General features: G+C 43.7%; 1 protein-coding gene across 5 annotated transcripts in view; it reads right to left on the minus strand.

Moving 5' to 3' along the window:
- The window catches only part of PLEKHF1 (pleckstrin homology and FYVE domain containing 1), a 46,401-nt gene that overhangs the window by 17,987 nt on the left and 11,693 nt on the right, over window positions 1-16,721 (minus strand). For 3 of the 5 annotated variants that reach the window (XM_056528379.1, XM_056528380.1, XM_056528378.1), the window contains exon 2: window positions 838-2,389. The exons of 1 other annotated variant lie outside the window; for it this stretch is intronic. In XM_056528379.1, the coding sequence (XP_056384354.1) occupies window positions 1,575-2,375 (801 nt within the window). In that variant the 5' untranslated portion in view covers window positions 2,376-2,389 and the 3' untranslated portion in view covers window positions 838-1,574. Of the gene's footprint in view, window positions 1-837; window positions 2,390-11,440; window positions 11,451-16,721 lie in introns of those variants that run through there. One more of the 5 variants, XM_056528381.1, reaches the window with a different exon arrangement.

Below are 16,721 nucleotides of genomic sequence, written 5' to 3' on the forward strand. Positions count from 1 at the left end.
TGGAGACAGATCTATCAGCCTGGAGAGGCAAGATCTCTCTGTCCCCATCTTAAGGGAGAGGTGTCAGGGCCAAGGCCTGATTATGGAATCATACATGTGTATTATAATTGTATTTGTGTATAATGTATAATCTAAGACTTGGGTGAGGGTTCATTCAGACTGTGTATTTGTTTTTGTTTATTCCAGTTTTATTGGGGGGTCTGTCTGTCTCTGTTAATTATACCTCCTTTGAAGTCAGGCACTCTGGCCATCAAAAAACAAAGATAAGGGACCAGGAAAGAGGGATGGCAGACATCCCCCCCCCCCACACACACACACACACACACACACACCTTGTGGGGTCAGATGAATTCCCTTTTCCCTCCTAAAAAAAAAAAACACTATAAAACTGAGATGTTGGTACAAACTTTGTTCAAGCCTGTGGCAAAAGCTGACAAGACATCCTAAAATACAGCTGGACTCTCACTCACAAGGACTGCTGTACCATTATGCTGTAAGGACTTTCTTTTTGTTTTCTGAACTTGTCTTGCTGAACTCTTTTATATATTTTTTTTACCTGTATGTCATTTGTTTATTTTATACGTAGCATTGTGATACCTTTTATCATATTAAATGTTTAATTAATCTGCTCTGGTCTTTGACCTCTAAATATATGAGCTCTGGCGAAACACATTTATGAAAGAGTTAATTTGGTGACTTGCTGGGACTAGTGGATGCCCAAATGGCTGGTGGCTATAACCCTTGTACCATCACACTCTCTCTAGCTTCTTGGCTGGACCGATAGGGTGTGATCGTGACAATATGTTTCACTAGTTTTTTAAATAATCATTTATTTTTTCTCCAATAAATTAATATGTCACACTCCATGTAGCATTTGTATCACAGTTTCTCTATATCAGACTGTGAAAGTTAATACATTACACATAGAAAACATCAGGGTATATCTCAATAGAGTCCTTAGCGTTATAAACATCATCCACCATCTATATGTCTGAGGCTACAAAGTATATGTGCCTCTATAAAGTCCATTTATTGCCAAATAATACATTTATGGCAGTTTTGTTGAGAGAAAAGCAGATGTTTGGCTACAGAATATTTAAGATTATTTGGACTGGTAGTTTGGGCTACCAAAGAGCCATCATAATGTGCCTACTGGAAATGTCTACAGAAAACTTGATGGCTAACCACACCAATTGTTTTTCATGCCCCGTAACCCCAGGTCAACACCCTGGAGCCTTTTTATTTTTTATTTTAGCCCAGTCCTGTCCTAATCAAGCATTATTCGACCAGTTAGATTTAAATGTTTTTGATTAGAATGGTTAGATTAAGTTTTTGAAGAAAAGTCCTCCTCGAGTCTCCATTAGAAGGTATCATCTCGTGACTTTGCCCACCAGACTTAAAACAAGAGTGCACCTAGATCTGTGCTATTATATGTTTCTCGGAAGTTAGCCAAATCTCTAATGTTTTTAATGGCTTGATATGTCTCCAAGGCGTCCACCACTTGTACAACAAAACTGGAAAGCAACGCTTGTGAGGGTATACATTATTGTCTACATTAAAATGACATTGAAAAATCAGTCATGGAATGCTGACCATGAAGATGAGTAAAAGTCTTCATTGGAAATAATGTCAATGTTCTTGTCTTCGTCACTGTCTTCATCACTTGAAGGTTCATATTCTGGCATTTCCCTTTGAGTCTCGTCAGCTCTTCTCTCATTTTCTTCAGCTAATTTATCAGACATCAGCTTTCGATAACACAGAGAACAGACTCTTAAGGGCTTTGAAGATAAAGATCGGATTACAAACCTATGCTGGGAACAATCTTGACATACAACAAATCCACAGTTGCGACAATGGTGCCTACGAGTTAATGTTGTGAATTTCGTTTTGGTGCATCTCATGCAGATATCGGTGGCCTTGTCTGGTATCCAGGGTGCCGCATGATTGGTGGATGGCCGTCTTCCAGTCTTGGCCAACAGCCTACTGGAACATTCCTTGATGTGACTGATCCACTCTTCCCTTTCAGTGTAAGAGGCAGCACAAACCACAAAAGACTTCTTGGAGGTCTTCAGCATCCACCGATTCCTCATTTCTCCATTGTCAGGAAGTTTCTCAGTGGTCACATCTTCCAAGGGGATTATGTGCTGGCAACTGTATTTAACTTTATTAATCACAATGGTTCCATAGACAAGGATATCACTAAAGAGGAAGAATACTCTTAGCTTGGGTTTTTTCCGACACTCTTTGGTCAATATTCCTTCCCCTACAAGGACTCTTCCTGGGAGAAGAAGGGGCTGGCCTGCAGAACCAAAGCATGTTTCCACAGATGTTATCCTTTGGTTGTTGATTTCTGTGTATGCAAGATGATCCACCATGTTGCCTTGAATACCTGAAAAATACAGACACAAATTAGTAGGCATTCATAGAACAAGTTGTGTGACCTTATCATATTCTATTCTGTTCAGGTGCAGATGATAGGTGACAACTGCCCATTACTTTGCCCATTGGGATTGTGACCCAACATTCCACAGACCACATAGGTTGATGGTGGAGCTTGCTGCATCTACTTCTAATTTCATTAGATTCCTAGTATTAGTCTTGTTTAATGTGCATATCATGCCTTTAATCACAAGAGATTAAAGAGGTTATACACCATAAGGTGATTTTAGTACTTACCTGCCAGAACTGGGTATTTCCTGTTGCATTTTGTTCTCTAAACTACACATCCCACAGTTCCATGCTTGAAAGTTTGAGATCACTTTCCTTCCTCCCACACATCTGCCACCCCACCCATTGAAACACAGTGTTTTCTAACCAGGGGGCTACAGCTGCTGCAAAATTGAAGCAGGGCAGGCTCCCTCTGATCACCTGACTAGGGATGTCAGGTATTGACGCACTGCAACCTGGGAAATCCCGAGACATGAGTAATTTTGTATGCTGTAAAAAATAAATATTGGGCCGATAATCACAGAAGAGTTGTGAGAAAACCGTCACACACAGGTACAGACACTATATTATGAACTACACTAACTTTACAGCCCCTGTAGCATAGTCAAATAAAAAAAAAAAAAGATCCTGGAATACCCCTTTTAAGGAGCACACAAGGACATCCACACTATATAGAGGCAACCAACGGGGCCAGAGGGTGATACTGCACTCTATGACCAATCTAGGTATAACAGTGCTATGGTATGAACCGACACCAACATGACAGAAAAGAGGGATAGGAATGCATTTAGTTGTTATGAAGTCTGTTTTGTTTTATGTGCACTATGGCTTGTATACATGGATCTATGTTTAGTATGATGCAATATACTAAATAATAATACTCTGTGCATGGCCCAATAAGAAGGAGTGATCCAGTTATATAACATTGTGGTAAAATTGTGAAATAGGAGAAATACAGTGTGTGGTCTGACAGCAACAACAGGTCATTATATGGGTCATATCAATGTTAATAAATGCTGGTGGAGGTCCTCAAGTTGTGATCATGCAGACAAGAATGATGCTGGACTACAGGCAACATCTTCCCAGCCTGAAACGGCAGATAACAGATCAATAGCTTTGCTACAAGCAGACTTGCAAGACTGATATATATGTTTATATATATGTAACCATCTGCATAATTTATTGTGTTTTACAATGCTGGCAGACATTGTTTGCTGTACAGGAATCTAAGGAGTTAAATGTCTAACTACACTGCAACACATGCAGAAAGCCATAAGTCGTTTTTGAGGGCTAGAGTAAGGAAGTCGCATGTGACTAAACCTAAGAGGGTGGTTTACCCCAAAACTAAAGAAGGCAAAGGAGGAAGTGTAGTAATGCACACTATATTAATTATTTTCAAGAATTTTATTAAAATGTCTCATTAAGGAACAAACAGTTTCTTAAAAGCATGTGCCATACAGTACAAAAAGCATTTTTTATCAAATAAACAATAACATATTCCAAAAAGAACCGTTGTGTTTACTGATGTTTTTCCTATAAAGGTAATAAAAGAGAAAAAGCAGGTGATCTCACATTTAAAGCACTAAGCAGGTAACATAAGAGATAAATCAATAACATTGAAAAAGAAAAACTCCCAGAAGATAGACACATGAGGGAAAGACAGGCAAGTCTCACAAAGGGAAGGGAAGAAGAACAAAAAGGAGAAACCCTATATATAGCTAGGAGGTCCAACAGAGAGTGTTAAGAAAAGTTATCTTGGTAAGTAATCCAAGGCTGCTAAGTCACACCAAAAGCTTTCCATGAATCTGTGACAAGACTAGTTAACCTATCATTTGCCATAATCCGATTCAATTTGGATCAGTTCTAGAGGTATAGATTGAGTTTTCCCACTTCTTGCAATAGCAAGTTTGGCTGGCAACAAAATAAAAAAAAAAATAAGCTTCTTAGTACTCCTATGGAGCATAGTACCTCTATTCTTACACTTCCGAAAACATAGGGGAAAGTCAGAGGGTAAAATTCTCACTAACAAAAAGCTTTTAACCCGCCTCTGGCAAAGAAACATTAAAAGGTGGTTTTCAATAGTTAGCCCAAAAAAGGGCTTTAACACAGTTATATATACTTACCATGCAGCCCAAATGCATCTTTTCAGTTGTCGCAAAATGCATTAATTTACTGGTTTAGGCAGTGCTGCTTAAGGGTAGGGTCACACGGAATGGATCCGCAGCGTAAAATATGCCGATGACTGACCCTACAGTGTGCCTCTAGCTGTACATGCTCTGCAAGTCACAGTGCACATGTGCAGTGTACTTGCACACAACGCGGCTGCTCTCAACCTAGCTCAGGGAGCAGAGGGAGCGGGCGGGATGTCTGCGAGTACACTGCGACTCGCAGATCGCTATGCGTCTGCTCGTAGTGGCGGATTGCTGCTATGAGCAGACACAGCTAGAGGCACACTGTAGGGTCCATCATTGGCGGATCCACAGCGTAAAATACACTGCGGATCCGTTCTGTGTGACCCTACCCTAGAACTACACATCCCATGAGTCACTGTACTTGTTTCCAGCCATGGGAGGTATGCTCAGCCAATCCTGGCTGGTTACGAGATGGGTTGGGCATAGTAGAGAGCAAACTTCCCAAAGTCACATGATAAAGTGACGTATTGACCCTAAAATGGCCGCTGGACCAAGAAGAGGAGGGGGGGAGGGGGCGGGGGATTGACCGTAGTAAGGAAACTTATAGACAACAGTACTTCTGGGCGGCTGCACATGCTGGAAAAGGCAGGAATGTCTGAGAACAGGTAATGCAGATATTTTACACTATTTTGTAACTTTTGATGATGCTTTTAATTTCAGAAGATTTAAATTTACCAGAGTACCCCATTATTAAACAGTTTAGCAGTGGCAAAGGTCATTTCACTCCTAGGTTTTAAAGGTCCTACCTAAAACTGATTCCCAACTCAGCATATGTGGAAGTTTGCATGTAAAATCCATGAGCTCCCCATTATTGGCAGGAAAAAAAAGCCCTTGCTCCCCAGAGAATGCATACAAAGCAATTCAAAAAGCAAAAATACTCACAAACTGAAGTCAATAAAGTCACCTATGTGAGGAAACTCTTTATTTATCAACCATGAGCAGAGAGCACTACACTGTGAGGAAAGTCAAAATGTAAAAAAAATAGGAGCCGGGGTATGTGGAGTTCGGAGGTAAAAGTGTGTTTAAGAAACTAACCCATAACCCTAAGGTGTGCAACAAAGATAGAGACAACATAGGGGGCAATGTCCAAGGGAAATGCATTAATAGGGCAAGGTGGAACCACAGATGCATCAAAAGTAACCCACTGGGAAATCTGGACACCTAAATGTACTGTGGGGCAAAAAAGTATTTAGTCAGTCATCAATTGTGCAAGTTCTTCCACTTAAAAAGATGAGTTTGCAGGGTCTGGAAAAAAGGTTCCCGGGATGTTCGGCGCCAACCGTGGATGGAATAAAGATGTGGTGAGTCTCAGTTATTTCAAAAATGTTCTTTATTGCCGTATCAGACGCGTTTCGAGGTCTTGCACCTCTTCATCAATGAGAGCTGAGACCAAAGTAACAAAGGCTACCATCAGTAACACACTATGCCGCCAGGGACTCAAATCATGCAGTGCCAGACATGTCCCCCTTCTTAAGCCAGTACATTTCCAGGCCCCTCTGAAGTTTGCTAGAGAGCATTTGGATGATCCAGAAGAGTATTGGGAGAATGTCATATGGTCAGATGAAACCAAAGTAGAACTTTTTAGTAAAAACTCAACTCGTCGTGTTTGGAGGAGAACTGAGTTGCATCCAAAGAACACCATACCTACTGTGAAGCATGGGGGTGGAAACATTGTGCTTTGGGGATGTTTTTCAGCAAAGGGACCATGAAAACTGATGTAAAGGAAAGAATGAATGGGGCCATGTATCATGAAATTTTGAGTAAAAACTTCCTTCCATCAGCAAGGGCATTGAAGATAAAACGTGTCTGGGTCTTTCAGCATGAAAATGATCCCAAACATGCTGCCCAGGCAACGAAGGAGTGGCTTCGTAAGAAGCATTTCAAGGTCCTGGAGTGGCCTAGCCACCCCATAGAAAACCTTTGGAGGGAGTTGAAAGTCTGTGTTGTCCAGCGACAGCCCCAAAACATCACTGCTCTAGAGGAGATCTGCATGGAGGAATGGGCCAAAATACCAGCAACAGTGTGTGAAAACCTTGTGAAGACTTACAGAAAATGTTTGACCTCTGTCATTGCCAACAAAGGGTATAGAACAAAGTATTGAGATGATGTTTTGTTATTGACCAAATACTTATTTTAAATTATAATTTGCGAATACATTCTTTAAAAATCAAACAATGTAATTTTATGGATTTTTTTCTCATTATGTCTCTCATAGTTGAGGTATACCTATGATGAAAATTACAGGCCTCTCATCTTTTTGAGTGGGAGAACTTGCACAATTGGTGGCTGACTAAATACTTTTTTCCCCCACTGCATCTGTGCTGATTAAGCCAACCTAGCTGCTTGATTTGGCATAGCCAGCCCCCTTGATGGCAAACAGCATGAAAAGTTGTAAAACCTACTTGTCTGACCTAGGTACACCAAACAAAATTCAAGAGATCTCCCTAAAAGTTTCTACTTGGTTATTTTTCTGGCAGTTTTTGGAAAACTGCCACTGCAGTTTTTGAGCCAAAGTCAGAATTGGATCCATAAGGGAGGAGAAGTGTAAGTCCTTCCTTTATATGTCCTATTCCTTTTGAATACACTTCTGGCTTTGGCTCAAAAACTGCGGTGGCAGATATCCAAAAACTGCCAGAAAAAAAACCAAGTGGAAACTTAGCCTAAAAGAAGTTCTAAGCCAGGATAGACACCATAATTAGTAAGGTACGAAAGACATATCGTAAACGTGGCAGGATATTCATGGCTACATAAAACGATGAAATGGTTGGTGTAAGTGTGATCCCCCAGTAAGTACCGTATTTATCGGCGTATAACACGCACTTTTTAGGCTAAAATTTTTAGCCTAAAGTCTGTGTGCGTGTTATACGCCGATACACCCCCAGGAAAGGCAGGGGGAGAGAGGCCGTCGCTGCCCGCTTCTCTCCCCCTGCCTTTCCTGGGGTCTAGAGCGCTGCTGTCGGCCCTTTTCACCCCCTGACTATCGGTGCCGGCGCCGATAGCCAGGGAGAGAGAAGCGGCGCCGACAGCCAGGGGGAGAGAAGGGGCAGCGGCACCCATTGCCGGCGCCGCTGCCCCGTTGCCTCCCCCCATCCCCGGTGGCATAATTACCTGAGTCCGGTCCGCGCTGCTCCGCTGCTCCAGGCCTCCGTCGTGCGTCCCCGGCGTCATTGCTATGCGCTGAACGGCGCGGCGCATGACGTCAGAGCGCCGCGCCGTGCATAGCAACGACGCTGGGGACGCACGACGGAGGCCTGGAGCAGCGCAGACCGGACTCAGGTAATTATGCCACCGGGGATGGGGGGAGGCAACGGGGCAGCGGCGCCGGCAATGGGTGCCGCTGCCCCTTCTCTCCCCCTGGCTGTCGGCGCCGCTTCTCCCCCCCTGGCTATCGGCGCCGGCACCGATAGTCAGGGGGACAGAACGGGCAGCGGCGCCGATAACCAGGGGGTGAGAAGGGCCGACAGCAGCGCTCTAGACCCCAGGAAAGGCAGGGGGAGAGAAGCGGGCAGCGACGGCCTCTCTCCCCCTGCCTTTCCTGGGGGTATATCGGGGTATACACGCGCACACACGCACCCTCATTTTTTCATGGATATTTGGGTAAAAAACTTTTTTTACCCAAATATCCGTGGTAAAATGAGGGTGCGTGTTATAGGCCGGTGCGTGGTATACCCCGATAAATACGGTAAGTTTATCTCTATGCCACTGAAAATCTAACAGCTTCATTGTACATTGCGACAAATTAATGTTTAGCGCTCCAGACTTGGTAGAGTTCCAAGCCATAAATTTCTATAAATTAATACAACAGATGAAACAAATTGGTAAGCCAAGTAAGAGGCAAAAAGAGGATCAAAAGAAGATTATCCACAAAAAGGGCCTTCTTATGCTCCCATGCACCCACCCTACCCCGGATGTCTAGGAATCCTAGAATAACAGCCTCCAAGGGCTTAATAGCCAGGGCGACCAGGGTTCGGGGGTTGGGGGGTTGGGGGGGGGGGGAAGGATGGTTGCTGTTGTGTCTTTCTTTTTCACACATAGATCTCATGGTCTCAGATTCATATTCCCTGACACTGATCTTAGCAGTCAAAAAAGTGTACATGGGTTTCAATGTCTGGAAAGATGAGCCCAAAGCACCACCTCTGCAGGGCAAAAACAAGTATCAGATGTCTGTAAGGTCATACTTAGACACAAGTTTAGCTAAGGCTGCATTCACATCTCGTTTTTGCAATACAGTTCCCGTATCAGGTTTTTTGTAAAACAAACGTATGTCTCAAAACCGAACCGAACTGGATACAACCGTATATACCTCTGTACAGTTATAAACCGTACACGGTTTGAAAACGGATGTCCGGTTGCATACGGTTTAATAATTTTTTTTGAAAAAAAACAAAAAAAACGGATATGGTTTTATGTTTGTCCTTAATTAAATAAAGTTCTTCTTGTTCTATTTGTTGGAAGAACTTTCGGCGTACACTGCGCATGTGCAATCTTCAAAACCGTATTGTGCAAACCGGATGAAACCGTACACATATACGATTCTGTACGGTTCCCATTGACCACCATTTTTAAAAAAACGTATACGGGTTGTATGCAGTTTTTCATGCGGACATAAAACCGTAGTAGACTACTTTTGTGTACGGGAAAAAAACGGATAAAACCGTAAATGATGCAAAACGTACACAACTGGATGCTACGTTTGACATATCTATACATACGGTTTGCAATACGGTTCCATACGGTTTTCACACTGAAACCGGATACGGGAACCGTATTGCAAAAATGAGATGTGAATGCAGCCTAACTGGTTGCCTGGTTTAGTGGGAGGACAATATTTGGAGATGCCAGAGTCTGATTTGCCTATGCCGTGATCTAGTGCCGGGATAAAGCCACCACCTAGTTTCCTCCATGTGAGAAAGCAAAGTATTAAGCATGTCATGAAAAAAGCGCACCTGATGACTACTGAATCAAGGAGTTTGCCCGAAACAAGCAGATCCCTAATTGTATTATAAAGAGTTAATAAGACCTGATTAGATAGACAGATGGCAACCCATCTCTTCTTCTCCAAAGAGGACAATAAGGAAAAAGTAAAAAATCATCTGTGTAGATAAGCCGGAGCAAAAACAGTAGTCAGTTTCTTGCAGAAGAACCACAGCCCCCAAAATCGAAGCAGTGGCCAACACGCCCCCTCCATGTTTCTCTATGGGAGAGCCAGAGATACACGAACAATGGGGAAGATTTATCAAAACCTGTCCAGAGGAAAAGTGTCTGAGTTGCCCATAACAACCAATCAGTTTGCTTATTTCATTTCTAACAAGGCCTCTGTAAAATGAAAGAAGCAATGTGATTGGTTGTTATGGGCAACTCAGCAGCTTTTCCTCTGGGCAGGTTTTGAGAAATCTCCCCCATCGTGTCTTCGGCTCTCCCATAGACATGCATGGAGGGGGGCGTGTCGGCCAACACTTTGTGCTGTTGTCGACCCACTGCATTCAGGAGATCACGGGTGGTCCCAGTGGTCGGTGTCCCCCAGACATCCCCCCCTCCACGATCTGACACTTATCCCATATCCTGCAGATAATACGTTTTTTTTTTTAGACTGGACAACTCCTTTAACCCGTTAAGGACAATGGACGTACTCCTACGCCCCCGTTTCCGAGTCCTTAAGGACCGAATACGTAGGAGTACGTCCTGTCCATTCCCGACCCCCGCCGCTAGCCGGAGGGGAGCCGGTGCCCGATGCCTGCTGAAATCATTCAGCAGGCATTGCGGCATATCGCCCAGGGGGGTCATTATGCCACCCCCATGTCGGCGATGGCCGCAGATCGCTGGACAATTCAGTCCAGCGATCTGCGGCGATTCCGGGTCAATCGGGTCTCCAGTGACCCGGTGGCCCAGAATTACTGGCTGATAGGGGCAAAAGTCGTGGGGTATTAAGGTTCACATTACCCCTTGTTATGTTCCCCGAGGGGTCTAGTTTCCAAAATGGTATGCCATGTGTTTTTTTTTTTTTTGCTGTTCTGGCACCATAGGGGCTTCCTAAAGGTGACATGCCCCCCAAAAACCGTTTGTCGCTCCTTCCCTTCTGAGCCCTCTACCTCTACTGAATTCACATTGATAGGTCATAAATTGTCCTGCTATAGGAACACAGACTAAATAGATAAGGATGAGAAAAAGGGGGAGGGAGGGGGGAGCAGACAATTTATGGCCCATCTTAGTGTGAATTCTCCACATCTATTGTCTTAACCCCGGCATATTTGTGATGTAACCTGTGTCTTCTGCTTGGGAGCTTAGATTTGCTTTAGACTTGATAAAGGGAGGAATCCCAAAAGCTTGTCTCTACAAAATTCTGTTAGTCCAATAAAAAAAGGTATTACAAGATACTGCAACATTTTTTGATTTGCATCTGCATTACTGGACCAATACGGCTACTCAAATTTACTATATATATATATATATATATATATATATATATATATATATACACATATACACACAAATACACTCTTGCTAGCATGCACACATACATAAACAGACCTGCACAATTTGCTCATGATCTCTATGTGAATTGCACTCAGTAAACCAGCCCAGCTCAGGTGCTCTATGTGAACAATATAGAGTATAATGCAAGTTTAAAACAATAAATCAGAACAATCTGTATTTGAATCTAAACTATCAGTAGGTAGCCATTTGCCCCTTTAATATGTGACTCAGATGGGTCTGACTGAGGCTGAATGAATGAGTAAATGAAATAAAAATGCAGCATGAAGGAAGAAGAAATAAACTCTTAGGGGGAGATTTATCAAAACCTGTGTAGAGTCAAAGTTGCCCAGTTGCCCATAGCAACCAATCAGCTTGCTTCTTACATTCCTAACAAGGCCTGTGAAAAATGAAAGAAGCGATGTGATTGGTTGCCTCTGCACAGGTTTTGATAAATCTCCCCCTTAGCCCCTTAACGACGAAGGACGTAAATGTACGTCCTGGTGAGCTGGTACTTAACGCACCAGGACGTACATTTACGTCCTAAGCATAACCGCTATAAGGGTATCATGGGTGATGTAGTCCAAAACATCTGCAGTGCCGAAGGTTGCCTATGCCTGAACTAGAGAATCCATAGAAAGATGGTAAAGCTAGCATACACTATCATAATAATAATTATTATATAACCAATAAATTACACACTTTATTACAGATTGATGATTTATAAATGAAAAAATCACCTCTAGCAGATATTGGCTGCCGTTCTGGGAGAGTGGGATACCGAGAATAATGCCGCTGGTATTGCACAGTAACCACCTGGATATCACTCGCATCAGGGCCGGTTTTAGGCTTAGCGTTACCCTGGGCAAAAAAAGTGGGGCCCCAAAAGTCGTAATAGTGCACTAACCAGATTTGCGCATTTTTGGTCACTTCAAATACCATAAACAAATATCTAAAAAGTAATTGAAAAGTCCCATCAAAACAAAAATGGTATAAAAACTGAAAATCACAGTACAAAAAATGACCCTCATACATCCCCATATACAGAAAAATAAAAGAGTTATAGGGATCAGAATAGTAATATTTTTGTATAGTTCCCCCACATTAGGTTGGCAGTATAGTTCCCCACATTAGGTTGGCAGTGTAGTTCCCCCACATTAGGTTGGCAGTATAGTTCCCCCACATTAGGTTGGCAGTATAGTTCCCCCACATTAGGTTGTAGTCCCCCCACATTAGGTTGTCAGTATAGTTCCCCCACATTAGTTTGTCAGTATAGTTCCCCCACATTAGGTTGTAGTTCCCCCACATTAGGCTGACAGTATAGTTCCCCCACATTAGGTTGTAGTTCCCCCACATTAGGTTGTCAGTATAGTTCCCCCCACATTAGGTTGTTAGTATAGTTCCCCCACATTAGGTGCAGTATAGCTCCCCCACAGACATACAGCCTTCGGCCATATACAGTGTATGGCTGGAGGCTGTATGCTCCAACCACGGCTCCTATGGTCAGGGGTCACGATCTACTGCTATGGCCTATAAGCACTGAAGATAACATGCAGGTAACTTACCATGCGTGCGTGTCCCCCTCCTTGATGCTCCGCTCCTCTGTTCCTATGGGCGCACGCACGGGATGTCAGTGACATCCCTGCGTGCGCTACCTCCGGGCGGCCCCTGCATTTTTAAACTTAACGCGGGTCCGTAGAAAGGTAACCGGGACATCCTTGTGTCCCGAAAAGATCTTTCGGGACACAGGGGTGCCCCGAATGTGACGGGGCCCCCTGCGGGCCGCTCAATGGTGGATCCCCCCCTTGATCAGCCACTGAGCAGCCCGCAGGGGGCTCCCTGGGGGATGGGGCATGGAGGTGATAGAGCCTCAAGTTTGAGGCTTGATTAGGGTGTGCCCAGGCACATCCTGTGCGCACGCCTATGGGCAGTATAGTAACACTGCATACATAGAGAGGGTGAGCCCAGTAACTTGTGGGTTGACCTGGTAATAACAATGTTGCATGATGCTGGAGGACTAGATCATGCCACCCTATCAGTAAGACATCCTTATATCTAAAGAGGGCACACCATTAAAATGATTCGACTGGAACTGGTTTGTAGGTTGGAATCATGTATTCCTACACCTGGAGAGGACTAGGATAGGCTTGCTTATGACAGCCCTTCCCTGCCACATCAGCTATGTATTCTGCCAGTGAGCCTCATCCCATACTAGTTACATTGTATATCTTCCTATAATGCAGACATTCCTCTCAGGGTCTGGGAACATTGCCTGACCGCTAAACAAAACAAAAGAAAGATTTTTTTCAGCAGTAAATTTTCTCCTTCTTCTATAAAATTCTTTTCAGGCCAGGCAATTAACCCATTGTACTCAACAAAACAAAGCAAATAATGAAGTATAGGGTTCAAATCTATCGACAAGGAGTCTTTACGCTCTCTCCATTATTTTTAATTTTTAGTTTCCTCCATATTTCAATATGCATTTTTTCTGTCTATTGTATATAATTTCTCTTTTTATTATCAAAGTCATATCTATCTACTTACATATATGTAACTATCAATCTGTTTCATGTGAATGTATCAACAGCATACCGGTATATTTATTCATGGATATATTTACTTACGTCTTATCTATTTATGTATGTATCAATCTATGTGATATCTATTTATACATGTATGTACCTAACATTCCCTATCATTTATGTATCTATCTAAGCACATCTGTATTTGTGTTGCCTATACTGTATATCAATTTCAATCAATGTTGTATCTATCCATGTAGTATTGAGGCATCTTTGTGTTATGTATGGCATGTGCTTATGTATCAATAGAATACATGGTTGCTTAGAACTCCTCCTCTTTTAACATTTTTTAACTTTTCCCTGAACTTTTGGAATCATGTTTGTATAGCAATAAAAAAAAATCTTTCCCATAAAAACAGAATGACGGAAAGGAAAAAAAAGAAAAGTTTAGTATAATCTGGGGTCATGGAAAAAGATTTAATCTAAAATAGAGATAACCTAGGGCAGGACCAGTACAGGACATCTGTGCAGTCCCATAGGCTGTACTATTATAAGGCCAGCTGCAGTTTTCCCATTAACTTGCCTAAGAACTATTTGATACCCATCTGATATATAGCTTGATTTATCACTCCTTTAAATATATCTCTGCCTATATACAAAAAAAGAATAACTGGATGGCACCACTGATTTGCAAGCCTAATGGGAATAGCGAGACAACCAGCACTGTATAGAATTCCTTGAGTCAAATACGCTTTCCGATGGTGCTAGGAAATAATAGAAAACACAGTATCAAAAGTGGGGAAGAGTACGGCAATGTCGCCGAGCTTCCTGCATGCAATGCTACAGCTTTCGAAGGTAAGCTCCTAGACGCACTCCTCCATCGGGGACCTCAGATGACAGGGGTGCTCAGACTTGAGGCGACTGCCGGCGGTTTCGCACAGAGCGTGCTTCGTCCGGCCTTGAGGCCGGACGAAGCACGCTCTGTGCGAAACCGCCGGCAGTCGCCTCAAGTCTGAGCGCCCCTGTCATCTGAGGTCCCCGCTGGAGGAGTCCGTCTAGGAGCTTACCTTCGAAAGCTGTAGCGGTGAGTGCAGGAAGCTCGGCGGCATTGCCGTACTGTTCCCCACTTTTGATATCTCTGCCTATACTGGAAGGTGACAACTATTATGGAGAGTCATAAACTGAGTGAGCTTGGGAGCTCGTTCAATGCCAGCATATGCCTGGAGTGATTGAAATTTAAAGGGATTGTGCACTTTTTTGTTAAATGGTCGCCTCTCCAATAATTGAGTGGAGTCTTTCTTACAAGGAGTCCTTGTTTGCATGTTCTTTTTCCTTGTATTGTGAAACTTAAATATGCTGACTAGCAGTCAGATCTGACACTGCGGTCGCCGTCCCTTCCCCTTTAAGTGCACACCACAGAGGAAATAAAGCATTACACAGTTCTCATTGAAATCAATAGCCTGTCAATGCAATCTTCAAGAAGTTTTGGATTCTCCCCAAGAGTTACTATTGTATTGTTCTCTACTCTCCTACATGCCTCACCGTTTATCTCAAAATTCCCTAATAAGGTATGAACCCCTTTAACGCTGTTCTCCGGACTTCTTACATCATTGAAGCTAATTTCGCATAGGTTGCTATACACATTGAATGCCAGAATGCTTGGACAGCTTTCTCTCTCAACCCTACCATATACACTGCTCAAAAAAAATAAAGGGAACAATAAGATAACACATCCTAGATCTGAATAAATGAACTAAACGTTTACATAGTTGAATGTGTTGACAACAAAATCACACAAAAATTATCAATGGAAATCAAATTTATCAACCCATGGAGGTCTGGATATGAAGTCACACTCAAAATCAAAGTGGAAAACCACACTGCAGGCTGATCCAACTTTGATGTAATGTCCTTAAAACAAGTCAAAATGAGGTTCAGTACTGTGTGTGGCCTCCTCGTGACCGTATGACCTCCCTACAATGCCTGGGCATGCTCCTGATGAGGTGGCAGATGGTCTCCTGAGGGATGTTCTCCCAGACCTGGACTAAAGCATCCGCCAACTCCTGGACAGTCTGTGGTCCAACGTGGTGTTGGTGGATGGAACGAGACATGATGTCCCAGATGTGCTCAATCGGATTCAGGTCTGGGGAATGGGTGCGCCAGACCATAACATTAATGCCTTCCTCTTGCAGGAACTGCTGACACACTCCAGCCACATGAGGTCTAGCATTGTCTTGCATTAGGAGGAACCCAGGGCCAACCGCATCAGCATATGGTCTCACAAGGGATCTGAGGATCTCATCTCGGTACCTAATGGCAGTCAGGTTACCTCTGGCAAGCACATGGAGGGCTGTGCGGCCTCCCAAAGAAATGTCTCCCCACACCATTACTGACCCACCGCCAAACCGGTCATGCTGGAGGATGTTGCAGGCAGCAGAACGTTCTCCACGGAGTCTCCAGACTGTCACATCTGTCACATGTGCTCAGTGTGAACCTGCTTTCATCTGTGAAGAGCACAGGGCGCCAGTGGCGAATTTGCCAATTTTGGTGTTCTCTGGCAAATGCCAAACGTCCTGCACAGTGTTGGGCTGTAAGAACAACCCCCACCTGTGGACGTCGGGCCCTCATACCACCCTCATGGAGTCTGTTTCTGACCGTTTGAGTGGACACATTTGTGGCCTGCTGCAGGTCATTTTGCAGGACTCTGGCAGTGGTCCTCCTTGCACAAAGGCAGAGGTAGTGGTCCTGCTGCTGGGTTTTTGCCCTCCTACGGCCTCCTCCACGTCTCCTGGTAGCGCCTCCATGCTCTGGACACTACGCTGACAGACACAGCAGACCTTCTTGCCCAAGCTCACATTGATGTGCCATCCTGGATGAGCTGCACTACCTGAGAAACTTGTGTGGGTTGTAGACTCCATCTCATGCTACCACTAGAGTGAAAGCACCGTTGGCATTCAAAAGTGACCAAAACATCAGCCAGGAAGCATAGTAACTGAGAAGTGGTCTGTGGTTACCATCTGCAGAACCACTCCTTTATTGGGGGGGCATCTTGCTAATTGCCTATAATTTCCACCTGTTGTCTGTTCCA

The sequence above is a fragment of the Hyla sarda genome, chromosome 6 (assembly GCF_029499605.1).
Source record: "Hyla sarda isolate aHylSar1 chromosome 6, aHylSar1.hap1, whole genome shotgun sequence".
In the NCBI taxonomy this organism is placed as follows: Eukaryota; Metazoa; Chordata; class Amphibia; order Anura; family Hylidae; genus Hyla; species Hyla sarda.